General features: G+C 44.7%; 1 protein-coding gene across 1 annotated transcript; it reads left to right on the top strand.

Annotated features, from left to right (window-relative positions):
• Positions 1 to 15,869: 15,869 nt before the first annotated feature.
• LOC125518600 (tyrosine N-monooxygenase-like) lies at positions 15,870 to 18,478 on the top strand. The gene is made up of 2 exons (XM_087532349.1): positions 15,870 to 16,892; positions 17,831 to 18,478. Exons 1-2 carry the CDS (start codon positions 15,870 to 15,872, stop codon positions 18,476 to 18,478), a joined length of 1,671 nt encoding a protein of 556 aa, XP_087388475.1.
• Positions 18,479 to 19,232: the final 754 nt, after the last annotated feature.

Genomic DNA, 19,232 nt, shown 5'->3' with positions numbered 1-19,232 from the left:
ATCTCCCAGGTACCGTTAGCTAAGATGGAATCCATCTCGCTATGTACATCTTCCTTCCAGTAGTCAGCATCAGGAGATGCATAGGCTTCTGAAATAGTCCTGGGTGTGTCATCCACGAGGTACACAATGAAATCATCACCAAAAGACTTTGCAGTCCTCTGTCTCTTACTCCTCACAGGAGTTCCATTGTTACCCTCAACAGGATTCTCAACGTGTTCCATCGCAATGGTGGGTTCAGAAATTACAGTGAATTCCTCACTAGATGGAGTAGGTATCTCCTGATTTGATGAACTCGACATATCCTTCATAGGAAATATGTCCTCAAAGAAAGTTGCATCATTTGATTCCATAATCGTACCAACATGCATGTCGGATACCTCAGATTTCATTATCCAAAATCTATAGACGATGCTATGAAAAGCATAGCCCAGAAGAACACAATCCACGGTTTTTGGTCCAAGCTTGCGCTTCTTGAAAATTGGTATATTGACTTTCGCCAAACAACCCCAAGTACGTAGGTAAGAGAGTTTCAACCTTTTCCTTTCCCATTCCTCAAATGGAGTCATGGTCTTATGCTTTGTGGGAAATCGGTTTAGGACATGACACGCAGTCATTAGCGCCTCCCCCCACCATTCCTTGGATAGACCCGAAGTGTCTAACATGGTGTTAACCATATCAGTTAGAGTTCGGTTATTTCTTTCGGCTACCCCATTTGACTGAGGTGAGTAGGGAGGCGTCCTCTCATGGATTATACCATGTTCCGCACAAAACAGATCAAATTCATTGGAAAAATACTCTCCACCATGATCGGACCTAAGCCGTTTAATTTTTCGATCAAGTTGGTTCTCTGCCTCAACTTTATAGTTTTTAAAGAAAGTCAAAGCCTCATCTTTTGATTTCAGAAGATACACATAACAATCTAGTGGAGTCATCAATCAATGTCATGAAGTATCTCTTTTCACCTTTTGTCAACACGCCATTCATCTCACAAAGATCAGAATGTATAAGCTCTAGTGGCGCCAAGTCTCTTGCCTCTGCAGTCTTATGGGACTTGCGAGGTTGCTTAGCTTGCACACATACTTGGCACTTGGAGCATTTGACAGTAGAGATTTTCGGAATTAAATTCATATTGGCTAACCGCGTCATGCAACCAAAGTTAATATGACAGAGTCGTGAATGCCAAATATCAGACTCATTATTGTGGCAAACATTATTAATAACTTTAGTGCAAATATCTGACAAAGATAGGCGGAACAAGCCTCCGCACTCATAGCCTTTTCCAACAAATTGTCCACACTTAGAAATTACAACTTTATTGGATTCGAAAACCAACTTAAAACCATCTCGACATAAACGGGAACCGCTAACGAGATTTTTATTGATGGACGGCACATGACGAACGTTCTTCAGACGCACAGTCTTCCCCGAAGTAAACTTCAGATCAACCGTACCAACACCTCGAACGATGGCATGTGACCCGTTCCCCATCAGCACGGGTGAAGTCCCTGTTGCCTGGTAAGAAGAAAACATGGAGGCGTCAGCACAAACATGTACATTGGCACCGGTGTCAATTAACCAATCAGGGGATTGAAATACTGAAAGGATGGTAGGAAAAATACCGTACCCTGATTCCTTCATATCAGTATCACCGATGACAACATTAGCGGACTTGCCGCTCTTCTCATGTTCGCGCTTCTCAAAGCGGTTAGGACACTTCGGAGCCCAGTGATTAGGATTACCGCAGACATGGCAAAGTCCCTTCCCCTTCTTATGAGAATTCTTTTTGAAGTTGGTAGAATGTGATGGCTTGTTCTTTGTATCAAACTTGCCTTTGCCCTGAGTTTTGTTCTTATTGTTTTTGAACTTGTTGGGCTGGGAGTTCTTCTTCTGTACCATGTGGGCACTAGAACCTCCCTCAGCAACTCGAGCACGTGTGTCCTTTGCTCTCGCCTTCTCTTCAATATCAAGAGTACCAATGAGATCCGCAACGGAAAACTCATGTCTCTTGTGTTTCAGGGAAGTAGCAAAATTGTTCCACGAAGGTGGAAGCTTGGCAATGATGCCTCCGGCAACAAATTTGTCCGGCAACACACACTTGAAGTACTCAAGTTCTTTTGCGAGCGACTGTATCTCATGAGCCTGCTGTACAACAGGGCGCTCATCAGTCATCTTGTAGTCATAGAATTGCTCCATGACGTACAACTCGTTGCCGGCGTCCGAGGCACCAAACTTGGCCTCGAGCGCAGCCCACATGTCATTGCCGTTCTCAAACGACATATACGAATCCATAATGGAGTCATCAAGAACACTCAGAAGAGCGAATTTAAAGAGGGTATCGATCTTCTCAAAAGCTTCCAGCTGTGCTGGATTAAGATCGCCCACAGGCTTGCCATTGGTGGCATCATAGCAGCCCATGGTCTGAAACCAGTAGACTGCTCTCGTGCGCCACCTCTTATATTGTGCCCCCTTAAAGGCAGGCGGCTTCAGATGCGCAGCAAAACCACTCGGAGTAAATTGCCTATAATCAGGTTTTTGGATTGTTGGAAATATGAGCAAATTACTACGAGATTCTTTCGAAGCAACACACTAGCATCATATGGAGTTGGAGAAGGCGTGCAGTCGCTATACCCAAAAGGACTCAAGACCTTTTCCACATAATGAGACTGAAGCAGTGTGATCTCACCATTCTCATCTCTCAACAGCTTGATGTTTAAGATAACATCAGCTACTCCTAGATCCTTCATCTCAAAACAGCGAGATAAGAAATCCTTAACCTCCTTGATTAAATCAAGTTTGGTTCCAAAGATCAATATGTCGTCGACATACAGACAAAGAATAACTCCTTCACCCCCACCATAGCGATAGTACACGCACTTGTCACCATCGTTTACTACAAAGCCGACAGCAGTTAATGTTCTTTCGAACTTCTCATGCCACTCCTTAGGAGCTTGTTTAAGGCCATATAAAGACTTTAATAACTTGCACACTTTTCCTTCCTGACCAGGTACTACAAAACCATCTGGCTGATCCATGTAAATTTCCTTCTTCAACTCTCCATTGAGGAAAGCCGTCTTAACGTCCATTTGATGAACGAGAAGACCATGTGAGGCAGCCAGTGATAGTAGCACCCGAATTGTGGTCAGTCTAGCCACGGGTGAGTAAGTATCAAAGAAGTCTTCACCTTCTTTCTGGGTATAACCCTTGGCCACAAGTCGTGCCTTGTACTTTTCAATCGTACCATCAGGTCTAAGCTTCTTCTTGAACATCCACTTACATCCTACAGGTTTGCACCCATAAGGACAGTCAGTGATCTCCCAGGTACCGTTAGCTAAGATGGAATCCATCTCGCTACGTACAGCTTCCTTCCAGTAGTCAGAACCAACTATGAAGTTTAGTCCCACCCCGAAAGTTGAGAGAGAGTTGCACCTCTTTATAAGGTGAGCTCTTCTACCACTTATATGAGCATGAGAAGAGGAGACCTACACGCGCGCTCCTCCTCCTCGCTCGCCTCGCCATGCCACGCCTCGTCACGACGCGACGCGACGCGACGCGGGTTGCGGGATTGAGCCGAGCCGAGGACAGAGCTATGCACGTTGTCTATATTTTTGCTGCATGAGAAAATTAATGAGTCTTTAGTTAATAATTAACGGATGCGTTAATTACTGAACCGTTTCCGATTCTTTTGGATCGTGATGACTCGGACGTGGGGTTTACTCCCACGACCTACCTGACCCGCACTATATAGTCAGGCAGACGTCTACCCTAGCCGCCGCCGCCGCTTCGTATGGTTTCTCACCACCGTTCCAGATCATTGCGCCGCCAAGAAAGTCTTCTCCATCCCTCCTTCCGGCGTGCACCGCAAGAAGGGACAGCAGGCCTCCGGAACCCCGCCTCTCGTGATCCTGTATGGGAGAGGGGCGATCAGGTTTTTAGGAAGCGCACTCGCGCGACTGCTGGCAGCGACGACTTCGCGAACGACGACTTGTTCCCCGACCTCGACAACCTCATCCTCGACGACATGGGCGACAACGTCAACGCCGGCGGTGCTGCACCCGCTGCACCGTATGTGATTCTATCCTTCCTGTTCGAGATCGTTGTAGAATTCATGTTTCTAGTATGTGCCCTAGATGTGATATGTTCATCTGCTATGCTATTTCGCATGATTAGTTTAATCTCTGCTGCTGTGATCATGATTTATCTTCTGTTTATTCGGATTAAATCTCGTAGTAATTTGCTCATATTTCCAACACAGGTGACGTGGGTTCGATTCCCGTTCCACGCTGTATATTTCTCTTCGTATCCATCAACCTGCGGGCAGGAGACAAAAAATTGGATGCAGCCCAAATGATAAGTGGTGGTCAATATAATGTATGGAAGATGATATGGTGTAGGAGGTCACGTCGTTGTACGCTGGTCGACGCAAACATTTAGCAAGTTTCGAGTTTGCTGCAAGACAGAGATTACAACTTGCACCCAAAGCATATCTGCGCAACGAGGCGCGCAAGATGCTAACAACGTAACGTATACAGGCCACCCTGGGCAATGACCAAGGTACTTTTAACAGGTCGCATAGGACTAAGCAACACTACGTGTCCATCATAACGGAGTTTTTGACCGGGTCAAGCCGTCGCGTGTGCCCATATTGACCAAGGAGAAACTCCCGAAACTAATGTTGCGAGCCTTGGGAGTTGAGATTGTAGTCAGATACATTGCCTCTGGCCTTTTGTGGCCATGTGGTGAAGGTTTGGGCAGTGGTAGGGTGGTGAGCGAGGTGGAAACTCAACGGAGCCCAACGATCATGATTCATGCATGCATCGAACATTATTGTACTCCCTCCGTTTGGATTTACTTGTCACGGAAATGAATGTATCTAAATGTATTTTAATTTTAGATACATCCATATTTGAGACAAGTAATTCTAAATGGAGGGAGTAGAAAATAGGCGCGTTGAGGCACCCATGCATGTGCCACAACAGCAAAGGTTACGTAGGTTGGTAGCTTCATTTGGCAAAGCCAACGGTTAGCGACAGCCACCTTTCTTTTCTTTTCTTTTCCTTTTCATCACAAGAGTAAGTGACAGCCACTTTTCTTACCCCGCAAAAAAAAGACAACCACTTTTCTTTTGTTGGTGTTAATCTTGCGATTGCGAGTCCCTCTGTACAGAAATTGACTGAGATTCTCCCCCACCGAGACGGGTGCTATGTTTTGGTTGTTAAGGACGATGCCTTTGTTATTATGTTCCGGGCTCTAATTAATTCATTATTCGGAGTTTTATTTTTTAAGGGAAAGCCAATTGGCACTTTATTGCTGGTTCAGAATAGTTACATCCTTCAAGACATGTGGGAGAAGAAAACTAGGGAGGTAATCATCCCACCGATACATCAAGTTTAAATCATAAACATGTCTAGCTAAGAAATGTGCCAAAGAGTTTGCTTTCCGTGCGCAATGTTCAAAACTAATTGAAGGAATATCGTGCGTCAACTGGAAGCAATCTGCCAGTATTGCTGAATAGGGAGCTAGGATATCTGACTCACCATTACATGCGTTGATTATCTCTAAGCAGTACGATTCCACGGCCACTCGCGAGCATCCAATCTGATGAACAAGCTGTAATCCACGGCGTACGGACATCGCTTCTGCTGCCGCTGCATTTACACTATGGTCAATAGTTTCAGCAACTCCTGCCATAGCCTCACCCCTGCTGTTCCTTAAGATCGCTGCAACAGCCCCTGAACCATCCTCGAAAAAAGTGGCATCAGTGTTTAATTTGTATGAACCCGGAGCAGGTTTGACCCAGCCAGGCTTCGCTGGGGTAGCCGAATGCTTGATTACAGAGTTGGACGTGATTCCATGGATTGCAAAAGCAGTACTGTCTGGGTTTTTTAATGTCTCTCCTTTGCGTGCTTCCCGACGTTCCCATCAAATGTACCATGAAGCAACTGCCACTGTTTCTTGTTAGTTTCATCGAGTCGAGTAGCGATACCAGGGATTGAGTTCCACCTCTTATCTATCTAATTATATATAAGGTATCCATTCCTTATCCGGCGTTAGAGAAGTACTCCTTCCTTCCATCTATATAGGGTCTATTGCGTTTTTAAGACCGCCTTTGATTATTAATAAAATTAATAATACATGACATGCACAATGTGAAAATTATATCATTGAAAGCTCGTTTCACACACGAATTTAATGACGTGCTTTGTACTCCCTTTGTTTTTATTTAGTTCGCATATTAGCTTTGGTCAAAGTCAAGCTTTACAAACTTTGACCAAGTTTATATACAAAAATATTAAGATATACAATAACAAATCAACAACATTAGATTTATTATTAAATGTACTTTCACATCGTATAGATTTATTATGATAAATGTCTATATTGTTTTCTACAAACTTGATCAAACTTTATGAAGTTTGACTTCAGTTAACTCTAATATACAGAGTAAATAAAAATGAAGGAAGTATAAGTTGCATGTCATATATTATTGCTCTAATATTTGGTCAAAGTTAGGCTCGAAAAACGCATTAGGCCCTATATAGATGGAAGGAGGGAGTAAAAAATTTGATTTTACTCCTCTAACCGGGACCTAGCCGAACCTCTAAAACCCATGGAGGAGTAAAATTTATCCTTAATCGCTTCAGGCGCCTATATTTACTCTGTCGCTACCGTTTGGAGAAAAAAAAAACCTCCCCTGCTGCCTAACCCACCCAACTCCCGAGTTGTATCTACGCCAACGCCATTCTTCCCGCCCTCTTCGGCCACCCTCCGCCACCGTGAAAGCTCCATGGGCCCCACCACGGCCCTCGCCCACCCGGATCTACCATTCTCGCCGCCGTCGGCGCATAAATCAACAGATCTATGGCTGCGACCGCCACCGTCGGATTTTACGCATCCAGCCACCAACGACGGTGCCTTTGTCATGGACTGGCCGGCTATCCAACTGCACAACCCCGACAATGAGTCTGCGCCGCATGCAGGTATGGCCACCTCCTCTAGCTGCTGGAATCTCAGTCGTCGTCGACTTGCCGGCAAAGACACACCCGGCCATCGGCCGGGCTCGGTAGTCGTTGTTGACTTGCCAGCAAAAACACACCCGGCCATTGGAGGGGCTCGACACTGGCCCAGCAGCAAGTCGGCTCCCCGTTGCCAGCTAAAAGTGCGACGACTGCCTGCGGCAGGTGGTGCGCCGAGTTTTGACCATGCCGGAACATCCCAGATGGGTGTTCTTCAAGTGCAAAAAAGACAGGGTGAGTGGTTGTTTTGGTTCGGTTGTTCACGGTATTCGGCGCAATTTGTAGCTCATTGTTTTCTCAAATTTGTATGTAGGATAGATGTAGATTTTGGTATTGGGAAGAAGATTACATTGATCTATTGATCGTGAGAAATTGTTAGATGTGTGTGCACTACTTACTAGAGTATAGACCAGAGTTGAGACAAGAGAAATGTGCAAGCTCGAGAAGCCAATCGAGAGAATCAACAATGAAGACATAGAGAAAATATTAATGCAACATTCCAACTAGTGAAAGCAGTTATGGAAGTTAGATATCTATTAAAGTGTCTAATTGTTGTTTTTGTTTTCTCTGGTCTAGTTCTTGTAATGAAGAATTAGTGAATTATGTACTCCGATGTACCAAAATGTCGTTCCATGAAAAAAAAAATGAAATTTGTTTCGGTGACCGAAAATGAAATACAAAAGATCAAAAAAATTACTCCGTTATATTTAGGGGATCGGCTAGGTCTGGCCAAAACTTAGTAGAGTAAATATACTCCACTAGGTTTACTCTGCCTTTCTACTCATCTAAGGGATCGGCTAAAATTGGCCTAAGTAAGATAAAATGCAGTTAGTGACACTTCTTACCCCGATGAACATTTTTTCTTCAAAATCCCATATTGAGAATTATATCTTTAGAATCATGGAGTCGTGCTTCGGTCTTGTATGTCGTCCATAATTTTTTTAGAAATGAGTGCTCTGTTCTTTTGCGGGAAACTTTCAATCTATCCATCTTCAATCATGACAATACAATGAACACCAGAAATAATAAAAAGTTACATCCACATTCGTAGACCACATAGCTACGACTATAAGTACTGATGCGAGTTGCCGTCATCGTTCCTCCCTCGCAGGAGCTGGACAAAACTTATTATAGTAGACAGTCTGAAAGTGCTTGGGCAGACCGTTGGATTGGCCATGCAATAGTTCAATACTTTTCTTTTTACCAATTTAGCTTGAGTGTGTCAAATGAATATACATATTGTGGATCTTGATTTCAGACTTTATTGTGCCACATCTATGGTAGTTTGTTCTATTCTTTTTAGGTGACTTTGTTTTAGTTCTCACCTCTTAAAAAGTTTTCTCCTATTGTGTAAGGTGGGTCCCATTATTAGTCTAACATGGTACATCTTCCCTTGATGGTGCCAGGGAATGTATCTGGTGCACCGGTGCTTGTCGTGCTACCGGTGCGGCGGTTCTTGTGGTGCTACTATGTACGGACGTCGTAGCATATTTTAAATTGTTTCAAAGAATCTAAAAAAATATCTAGCACATTGACACAACATTTATGTATGTTATCCCAAGTTTTCATATCAAAATTTAAAACATGCACGAGATACAAAAATGACAAATTTGACATCAACGTGATAATGAACCAAATCTAAAGCCCAACAACTTGTGTTTATGTACTATTCAGTGTTGAATTTGTTGTTTTTTTACCTTGAGCAATGTTTCAAATTTTGATTTGAAATTTATGACAACATAGACCGATGTTGTATGAATGTGCTAAAAAAACTTAAATTCTTTTAGCATTTGTAAATGCGTGACGGGCATCCGGTGCGCACCGGTAGCACGACAAGTTTACCAGATACATCCCTGATGGTGCCATGGTCGTGCTTCTCTTGCTTGGTAGATCATCTACTTCCCCCTCCCTCCCACCCACTTATTAGTTTTTTTTGAAGAAACCAGCTTTTGCGGCTGGTGTTTCATTGATTTAGCAGGAGGGAGCGACAAAGGGGTTCCGATCAAGTGATCGTGTGAATGGGAGAAAAATACAATCAGTGACTAGGAAAGCTGAGCTCCCAGTAGGGTGTGGCTATGTCGATATTTCACGTCATGTCCCCGAAGGGCTGCTCTATGCATTTGGCCCCTGCCAAGCGCCATTGCTCCATGTCCCGGCGGCATGCCTCGACGATGTGCCGCTCGTCAACTTGTTTCCCTCTGAAGACACAGGATTTTGTCTCCAACCATATGTGCCATGCAATGAGAGCCAGCATCGACTTGGTGCCCTTGCGGTTTCCCGGGGCTGCAGTGGTGATGATCCTTTCTGCACAGCCCGTCGAGGTAGTCTCGCTGCTCCATCCAGCAGGGTTTAGAGCCTGGCAACCAGCCCAGGCCGCAGCTTGGTTCCAAACCTTCAGGGAGATTGGGCACTCCCAGAAGAGGTGGAAAGATGACTCGAGGTTTCTCATGCACAGAGAGCAGAAATAGCCATTGGTCCATCCCCTTCGTTGCAGCCTGTCATTGCACCATAGCTTGTCTTGGTGGAGGAACCAGAGGAACATCTTGATCTTCCCCGGTGCCCAGATCTTCCAAATCAGGCATCTAAAGCTACTGAGCTGTCCCTCTGCAAATTGCGCGGTGTAGGCCGATTTGGTGGAGAACATCCCTGAGCTGTGCTGCGTCCAGCGGATTGAATCAGGCATCTGTGCATCCAAGACAAGGCCGGCGCTTCTGATCTCTCTAGCGAGCTGGACGACTTGGCGGGCGATGTCGCTACTGTTGGCATGCCTTAGATCGAGGACCCAGCGGTCACCCTGCAAGGCCTCCTGGACCGATCGGTTCTTCCTGATGGATAGCATATTCCCTACATGTTCCGGACATCTCTCATGCCAACCACTGTGGCAACCGACATGCTGATCATGCTTAAGCACCAGCCATTGCTGCTAATTGTTTTTAGAATCTCTCATGCCAACCAATGTAGCAACCAACATGTTCCATTCCTATATTTTTTTTTTATTCCCGTATTTTTGGAATCGCGAATCAGAAGAGGCCCTAGGAGTTTGAGAGTAACAAAGAGTATTTTGAATGAAAAATTGGGAATTACCTGAGTCAAATAGGGGGCATTTTGCACAGGGTTCTGGGCCGGCCCATTTAGCAGCTTCTACTACTCCGGTTTTAAGAATACTCCAAGTTTTTTCTGGTTCTTTTTCTTTGCTGGTTTTTCATTTATTTTCCTGTTGTTTTTCTTTGCTGGTTTTTGTTTTTTGTTTCCTTTTTTGATTCATTTTCGATCTTTATCTTTTCTTCTTGTTTCATAAATTCAAAATTTCCAAAAAACATTCAAATTTTGTTTTGAATTTAAAACAATCATTTTTTCCAAAATTGTTGTATTTCTGAAAACTGTCCAGAAATATCAAAATTTGTTAACGCTTTTCAAAAAATGTGTGCAGGTTTAGAAAAAGTTCAAAAATTTCAAATTTTTCTGGAATTTCAAAATAAATGTTTTTTTTACAAAAACAATTTGGTATTCAAAAGTTGATCGTTTTCCAAAAAAATCACAATTTCATTTTTTTGGAAATTTCCAAAAGTTGTTCACACTTAAAAATTGTTCATGTTCTCTAGAAAATATTCTCTTTTTTAACATTTTTTTCAGAATTTTCGAAAATGTTCAAAAGATTTCCAAATTGTTCAGATATGGCGCTGCATTTAATTGTTATTACTTCACACTGTGATTCATTCGTAACGAACATCATCTTGAGTTGTGGCCAACTCTCGGTTACCAATGGCTGCTCACGTGTTCGATCCCCTGAAGAGCCTTTTTTGTTGATTTTTACTTCACATCGTTCGCACATGGTCATTTTGGAATTACGTAACAAAAAAGCTACACTTACGTAAATCCTACGAACTCCATACGTAAATTTCGTAACCCCCCCCCCCCCCCCCCCAGGAATTCAACTGGGGCGGGTCCCCCACCCTGATTTCATCCAACCAAAAACTGCCACCGAAACTCTTTAGGTTAATCATGTATGGTTCTTTACATACGTGTAGCATCTCTCATTACGTAGTTACTCGATGGAGCTTAGGCACTAAACATGAGACATATACGCATCCTCTAGAAAAGAGAGACAGGTAGAACAACGTACTTCCTCCATCTACATATATAGGCTTAATATGTTTTTCGAGGTACCCTTTGACCAATGATAAAATTAGTAGTATATGAGATGTATGATATAAAAATTATATCATTAGAAACTCTTTTCACATACAAATGCAATGGTATGCTTTGTGTAAGATGCATCATATATTACTGTGCTAACCAGTGGCCAAATTTAACCTCGAAAAACCTATTAGGCCCTACTTGTAATTTATACGTGCTTCACACATTAGATTATTTTGTGTGATCACAATACTAAATCATTTAAACTAAGTGTAAATATCCTATGTTATAAAAAAATTATCTTGTAATTTTTGAAAGTACATATGTGTTTTCTAGCGGAAAATTGTGGTTTTTTTACTATTCGTATCTAATCACTATAGCACAACGAATTTCTATATGAGGAATGCATTTGAAAAAATATACTGCTATTTGAAAAGAAATATTATTGACGTGTGTTTGAAATCTTGTAGCTTTTTGAAGTTCAAACATGAGATACAGATAAAATTAGTTTGATGTTATAATCTTCATGTACCAAACCTTCAAGTCAGCATTTTTTTAAATAAAGGCAAAATCTTTGCCTCATCTATTAATTAAGAAGGAGTTTTACAGAGTTAATGCTACAACATGAAACAAGCATTACATTATCACATCAAAACATCATGGGGTCTACTCTCGCGGCATCAACAAACTTGGGTGCTTCGCCCCAGCGGCGATCCAACTCTTGGCTTCCTACTTAATGCTTTGCATAATGTAAAGCGTCAGTATCATTCTTTTTATGCAGAAAACACGCACATTTCTTTCAATTCAGATTGTCCATGTCACAACCATGGTCAGAGAGTCCATTGCCTTCCGGTTAGAGTACTAACCCTATCTAAGAGTACTAACCTTCCTCCCTCTGTCTAAGAGTCAGGTTGAAAGTTTCTTACGTATGTGAAAGTTCTCGAGCAAGAGTCAGGTTTGTCGGATGGCTGGTGCGGTTAGCTCTAGAAAGACACCCCTGACCTCATTTTGGTGCGCAGCCGTGCAGAGCGAATCCCACAAACCATGACCGTTGGATCAATTGCGTTCAACATTGATAAATGGCAGTGATTCACCCTGTGGAAGAAATCAACGGCTAAGAATTGCTTGCATCACTGTGGGTGGCCTATCCAAGTTTAAAAATTAGTTTACTATAGTAGTCGAGATAGAGATATCTATACTACTATATAGTGTATCAGTTTGAATTCAGACATTGAAATGCATATCCAGCCGTTCATTGGGGTCCATCCGACGGTCAAAAGTGCTTGGATTCGCAGCTACAATAGCGCTGAATGTCATCTGGATCGTTCCAGAGGCAGCCATGAAGTAGCATAGAGTCAAAACTATCTGGGTCGTTCTAGAACCAACCCACTGCATGTCTGCAGCAGGTTGGAACTAACTGAGTTTCCAGAGACCAGATTCCACACTCCTTGCAGCCCCCTGGAGCAGCACAAAATATTTCAACAAAGTAGACTCGGGCAGCGGTACATGTGGTTGATAGGTAGGTTGCTTCAGTACTACTTAGTCTGACAAGCGGTAAAAGTAAGATGAAGAAATATATACAAGTAAACAGATTGAACCAGTGCTGTTTTGGGTGGAAAGCTGTAGCAAGAAAAAGAGTGCACCACCCACATATATGACGTCACTGATTTGGTGTGCACTTTTGGATCAAAAGCTGTAGCAAATGTTACATTAAAACATAGCAATAGGTACCCAAATTTATGTATACTACACATTCTTTGCATGTGATAGTTATTGAGTATATGAACATGAGAAGCTTTCTTATTTAAATTATAGGCATTTGGTTCCTGCTTCTGTACGCGCACAACTTTCATTTGTCTGGAATTATTTTTTATAGGATTTCTCAAAGCATACCATGTAGTGTTTTCTTCGGCCCAAGTCAACCCACATTGTTAAGATGCGCATTGCGCGTGCATACATACTAGTATGTGGATGGAGACTTGGACAGAGTACTTCTTTTGATAAAAGCACTACATCATCTTTTGCATGAATGTGGAGCGAAAAACACTGGCGGCGGCGCGGGGGCCGCCTCGGCCTAGGGAGGATGGTGGCGGGTGGCCCTGCTTCGGGCAACGGCCTTGGCTGCGTTCGGCGGCGGGGGGAGGGGGGGGGTCTGTGGCGACGGACCATCTAACCTCAGATAGGCGGTGGCGGCATGGAGGGCTTGATGGTTGGGTCGGCGCCATGTGTGGTTTACCCTCTGGGCATATCTGATTTGGCCGGTGCGACCTGCTCGATGTGCGGCGGCTCAGGTCGCCGGCGACCCATGCACATGATGCTTGATGGAGGTTCCTCGAGCAGATCCAGGTGAAAGCCTAGTTCTCAGCTTGATGCCAAGACCGGCGTTGGCGGCACTCTTTTGTGTCATTACCTTCTTGAAGGCATCGTCGTGGAGAAGCTCCAGACCTCTATCCGCTACCTCCGAGGAAAATCCTAAATCAGTAGATCAGATGACGGCAGCGCGTTGGTGTTGTTTCCTCCTTGGGGGCGTCATTCTTGGAGGCGTACACGGGATCGAGGGACCAGTGGGCGGCTTTTTTGGTGGAGCGGTGCTTCATCGTACACATTGATGACGGCGGATCTCGGCGGCGTGGCGCAGTGGAGACTCGGCGTTCGATGCACGGTGATGGACTCGCGCAGGAGGAGGTAGCTGTTTGGCGTCATGGTGGCGTCGATGGCAGAGTGGCCTGACAAGGTAGAAGTCTCAATATCTGCTCTGAAGACGGACCCGTGGAAGATGGCGGAACGACACATGTGAGTGTGTCAGACCAGTTTATGCCCCAAACCCGGTATGTGGCTCGGCTGGGGCTTCTGGCTTTTGATGATAGACTTAGGTGAGTGGTCTGGGTATTTGGCCCAGTTAGCACTCCTTCATCATATGAATAAAAGTAGTGGCATATGTTGCTAAGATAGCAGATTTAGACATATCGTTGTAATACTTTATAAGATCCTTGAGAATAATCAATAAAATGGCCGCATGCATTTTCCAGATGCAGAGGCCGGGGGTCATCCTCCTATTTAAAAAAACAAAGGTTTCATCACACAAAGGTTTCGACCGGGTCAAGTCTCCGCGTATGTTCATACTGACCATGGAAAAACTTCCAAGTATAATGGCGCAGACCCTTTTTTTAGGGGTTATAGGGTGTTCATTTTTTACTAGGATACATTGCCTCTGGCCATGTGGTGATCGACGTGGCCATGCGGAGCTGGAACCTGAAGCGAACGCAGCATGCATGACTTGCACCATGCCCGTGCAGCTGGATCGTTGATCATGCATGCATGGGAACGAAGGCTGCATCGGTCGAACTGAACACTTGAAAAGTGCAAAATAAGGGCCTTGAGCACATCCATGCACCGAGAACGCAACAATATAATGCAAACGAGATTATAATAAATTTTTTTTGGCAAAATGGATCAGATTATTATAAAGATTCACCAAAAGTACAAAGCACTTCAAACATAATAAAAATTACATCAAGGTTTATGAATCATCGAACGACCATTGCTGCCACCAGAACGAGCCATTGACGCACAGCTGTCGCCGCTCCCATACCAGAGCCGGGCTGACCTTGTTGATGGCAGCCGAAAAGTCTTGATGCACGTGCCCCTAGGACAAGCGCCCCGGAGCCGCAGTCGTTGCCGTTAAATTTTTTAATCGATCTGAATAACCTAACACCAAATATCGCTATTGCATACACACGGCGAGAAACATTTACCTCGCCGACCCAAGGTGCTGGCAAGAATCTATAAATTGTTGCTCTCGCCCTACCAGGGCACCAACGCAAATTATTACTCAAATTTGAGTAGATAGAACAACCAACATTAGCTAGCTTCATTTGGCAAACCCAAGTGTTAGCGATAACCACCTAGTAAGGAGGAATCTAAGGCCCTATTTGGTTCGGCTGTGGATTTCTAAAAGCAGCTGTGAAAAATCTGCTATGGAAAAACAGTTGTGGAAAATCTGATGTAAAAAAGATGTAGGTCATTTGGCAAACCAGCTGATACACCTTTTTCAGATTTTGACCCACAGCGGAATCAGATTTTGGGAAGCATATCCTAGACTGCTTCCGCTTTTGGTTCAAATTTTGGTAGCGGATTTCTTGAATCGGATTCTGCTGGGTTTGCCCTTTGGTTCAGATTCTGCCGCATGGCAGCGAAATCCGTCGATAAAAGCTGAACCAAACAGGGCCTAAGGTTGATGGTGTGATGGTGTCAATCTTGCTCTTGGTAAAGTGGGTTTGTCTAGTCTAGATGGCCTTTATTATTGCACATTTAAGTGACTTGGTCAAGCTTAAAATTAAAAAAAAAGACGACACGAATCTCCACGTAATATCAATGACATGGAACTTAGATTTAAAACACTTATGGCACATCTAGATGTGTTTAAGCAAAACCATCCGGATTTTCTTACATCTAACCGTGGTCTGCTTTTCTCAACTAGACATGACTTAGACTCAGACTACTTAGATTTAGCAAAACCATTAAGTTTTTTTAATGACATAATGTTGATGATGCCTACTTGTGACGTCAGCTACTATTACTAAGTCATCTATTGTATCTCTATATAATCAGCTCTTGTACATTGTTTGTGTGCATGCTGTGCATGATCTCGTGGCCACTAGTGTGATCTTTGGGTCTACACAAACGGAGCTCTTTTTGCTCAGAGCTAGCTAGCTAGCAATGGAGCAGACGGCCTCCTCCAATGTAGACGCGAAGGCGGTGCTGCTCGTGCTAATCGTTATTTACCTCGTGCTTAGGCTCAGGCCCAAGAGGCGCAATATCCTATGCGGTGGTGGTGCTGGCGCTGGAGCTGGTGCGTGCTCGTCGGCCGCCACGCCACTCCCGCTTCCGCCAGGCCCCGTGCCGTGGCCGGTGGTCGGCAACCTTCCTGAGATGATGCTCAACAAGCCTGCGTTCCGGTGGATCCACCACATGATGAAAGAAATGGGCACCGATATCGCCTGCGTCCGCCTCGGCAGCGTCCACGTCGTCTCCATCACCTGCCCCAAGATCGCCCGCGAGGTGCTCAAGAAGCAGGACGCCAACTTCGCCTCCCGCCCACTCACCTTCGCCTCCGCCACCTTCAGCGGCGGCTACCGGAACGCCGTGCTCTCCCCCTTCGGCGACCAGTGGAAGAAGATGCGCCGCGTGCTCACCTCCGAAATCGTCTGCCCGTCGCGCCACAGGTGGCTGCACGACCGCCGCGCCGACGAGGCTGACAACCTCACCCGCTACGTCCACAGCCTCATCACCAAGGGGTCATTGTCGTCGTCGTCGTCAGGCGGCGCCGCGGTGGACGTCAGGCATGTTTCTAGGCACTACTGTGGCAACGTCATCCGCCGGCTCCTCTTCGGCAGCCGGTACTTTGGCGAGCCCCGGCTGCACGACGACGGCGGGCCGGGGCCGTTGGAGGTGGAGCACATGGACGCCATGTTCACCTCCCTTGGGCTCCTCTACGCGTTCTGCGTCTCCGACTACCTCCCCTGGCTGCGCGGCCTCGACCTCGACGGACACGAGAAGATGGTCAAGGAGGCCAACGCCACCATCAACCGGCTGCACGACACGGTCATCGACGAGCGCTGGAGGCGGTGGAAGTCCGGCGAGAGGAAAGACATCGACGATTTCTTGGACGTGCTCATCACGCTCAAGGACTCTGACGGCAACCCGCTGCTCACCCTCGAGGAGGTCAAAGCGCAGTCCCAGGTATAGCTAGTTCCATCGACGGTCGTTAACCACTTTTACAACAAGAAGTTACTTATGTTGCATGCGTGCACGTCACGTCAAACATTCCCAAGCATCCTATAGGATGCAAGGACCTCCCGGAGAAATACTTTTCTCCTCTCGGAGAGGATTTTCTATCACGCACGGGACCTTCGGTGCATGCATCCATCACTTTATTTATTACTATATGGGACCACTGACATCACTTATAATGTTTTCTCTCTCATCTAGCATACATTCACATGTTATTCTACTCACCAAGTTTCATCCAAATAAATAAGTGCATATTGTATGTTGAAATAAAAGTTTGATTTACATTCTATTTGCATAATTGTGTTTTTTCTAACAAGATCTTTCAAAAAAGACCAATATTGAATATATTTTTAGGAAATATTTTCAACAAGTAAACTACCATGCTTCAAACTTGTTTCATACAAATTTATTAATTTGATGCAAAAATTCAACAGTGAGTTATTCAAACAAAACTTTGAACTTTAATTGTGTTTGACAAAGTATCTCATAATTTTGTGTACTTTAAATAGTGTTTTACTGTGTTCTAAAATTTGATTATTTTTAGAACATGCTGAAACACATTCAAAAATGGCATAGTTTTAAAGTTCTCCTCGTCATAAACACAAATATGCAAACGGATCATAAATTGTACTTTTGGTTTAAAAGATAAAATAGTTTTAACCTTGGAAATAAAATAACAAAGCATGGGATGGTGAAGGATATGCTTGCATGTGGTCAGAGGAAGATCTGACAAACTACAAAGAGTATTAACGCACAACATCGAATCTCCAAGAAAAATGAACGGCCCTCCCATGCACAGGACCTCCCGTGCACGGGAGAAATGCTTTTCTCCTCTCACTAACTAATGTGTTGCATGCGTACTGCAAATGCATGGTGGTGTTGTGCAGGACATAACATTTGCGGCGGTGGACAACCCATCGAATGCCATCGAGTGGGCCCTGGCAGAGATGGCGAATGCGCCAGAGGTGATGGCAAAGGCAGTGGAAGAGATGGACCGTGTGGTGGGCCGGGAGCGGCTGGTGCAGGAGTCTGACATCCCACAGCTCATCTACGCCAAGGCATGTGTCCGTGAGGCATTCCGGTTGCACCCCGTGGCACCCTTCAACGTGCCACATGTTGCGCTCTCTGACACCACTGTCGCTGGCTACCGCGTGCCCAAGGGAAGCCATGTTATCCTCAGCCGCATAGGGCTCGGTCGAAACCCTGCGGTTTGGGATGAGCCGCTCCGCTTCAAGCCAGAGCGTCACATCAATATGGCCGCTGGCATTGATGGTGGTGTGGCACTCACTGAGAATGAGCTGAGGTTCATCTCCTTTAGCACCGGCCGTCGCGGGTGTGTAGCTGCATCGCTTGGGACGGCTATGTGCATAATGCTCTTCAGCAGGCTCATACATGGGTTCACTTGGAGCAAGCCAACGGGCGTGGCAGCAATCGATCTCAGTGAGGCGAAGCACGACGTCTTTCTAGCCAAGTCGCTGGTGCTACATGCTGAGTTGCGCCTGCCAGCAAATCTCTACCCTGCCACCACCATCTAATATATGTTTGTAATAATTAATTTTGCAAATAATGAAGTCGAGCGGTTGATCACAACGCGAGCTCAGATCAGCTCTTTCTATAGTACAGCTGCATTCATACAAAGCTCGGTTGATTTGAAATAACTATTTCTCGGTTGACATTAATAATCATCCATCCAAGATTTTCATGTCCCTTCTATACTTGCACAAATCTGAAGTTTAGGTCGAATGGTTTTTTGGAGCCTTAGAATCCGTGAAGTATCTCTTGCATGAGTATTGTATTTTGGGATCCAAGCGTTCTTGCATGACTCTTGTGTTTGAACCCAAGCATCTCAAGAGGATTTTGACCCTTCAAGCCCCTCAAATGTAATATTGGATTGGATCACAAAGTTCCAGCCTTCGCTAGAGTGCACTTCACTCTTGCCTATCCCAAGCTTCGAGTCTTTTGTGACGGAGAAGAGAGATTTAAGAGAAAACCAATGATCCGGCCAACGAAACCTTCAAGCCAAGAATAACCCACTTGCCGAGTTTTCATCGTGTCAGTTACTCTTGAAATTTGGATACCTCTATACATTTGGAGTCCTATAAAACATCGAATGTAGTGGATTTGCAACCAATAAGTTGTGAAGGCACTGGAGATCACTTGATCTTCTACTAGTGGTTGATTTTAGAATTTGCGTGAAGCTGAGGATGTGATTGTCGGACTCTTAGACTCTCTAGCAAGGAGGTAGATCCCTCTCATAGATTACAACTCTAGGGACAAAACCCTCACCCG

This window comes from Triticum urartu, chromosome 7A (genome assembly GCF_056163025.1).
Source record: "Triticum urartu cultivar PI428250 chromosome 7A, HENAU_Tu73, whole genome shotgun sequence".
NCBI lineage: Eukaryota > Viridiplantae > Streptophyta > Magnoliopsida > Poales > Poaceae > Triticum > Triticum urartu.
Note: the sequence above shows the minus strand (reverse complement) of the source record. Positions and strands in the feature narration are given on the sequence as shown.

What these genes read in the sequence shown, in the direction of transcription:
- LOC125518600 (XM_087532349.1), top strand. Translation starts at nt 15,870, where the DNA reads ATGGAGCAGACGGCCTCCTCCAATGTAGACGCGAAGGCGGTGCTGCTC. An exon ending in AGGTCAAAGCGCAGTCCCAG is followed by an intron (nt 16,893 to 17,830) that starts GTATAGCTAGTT and finishes GGTGTTGTGCAG; the next exon opens with GACATAACATTTGCGGCGGT.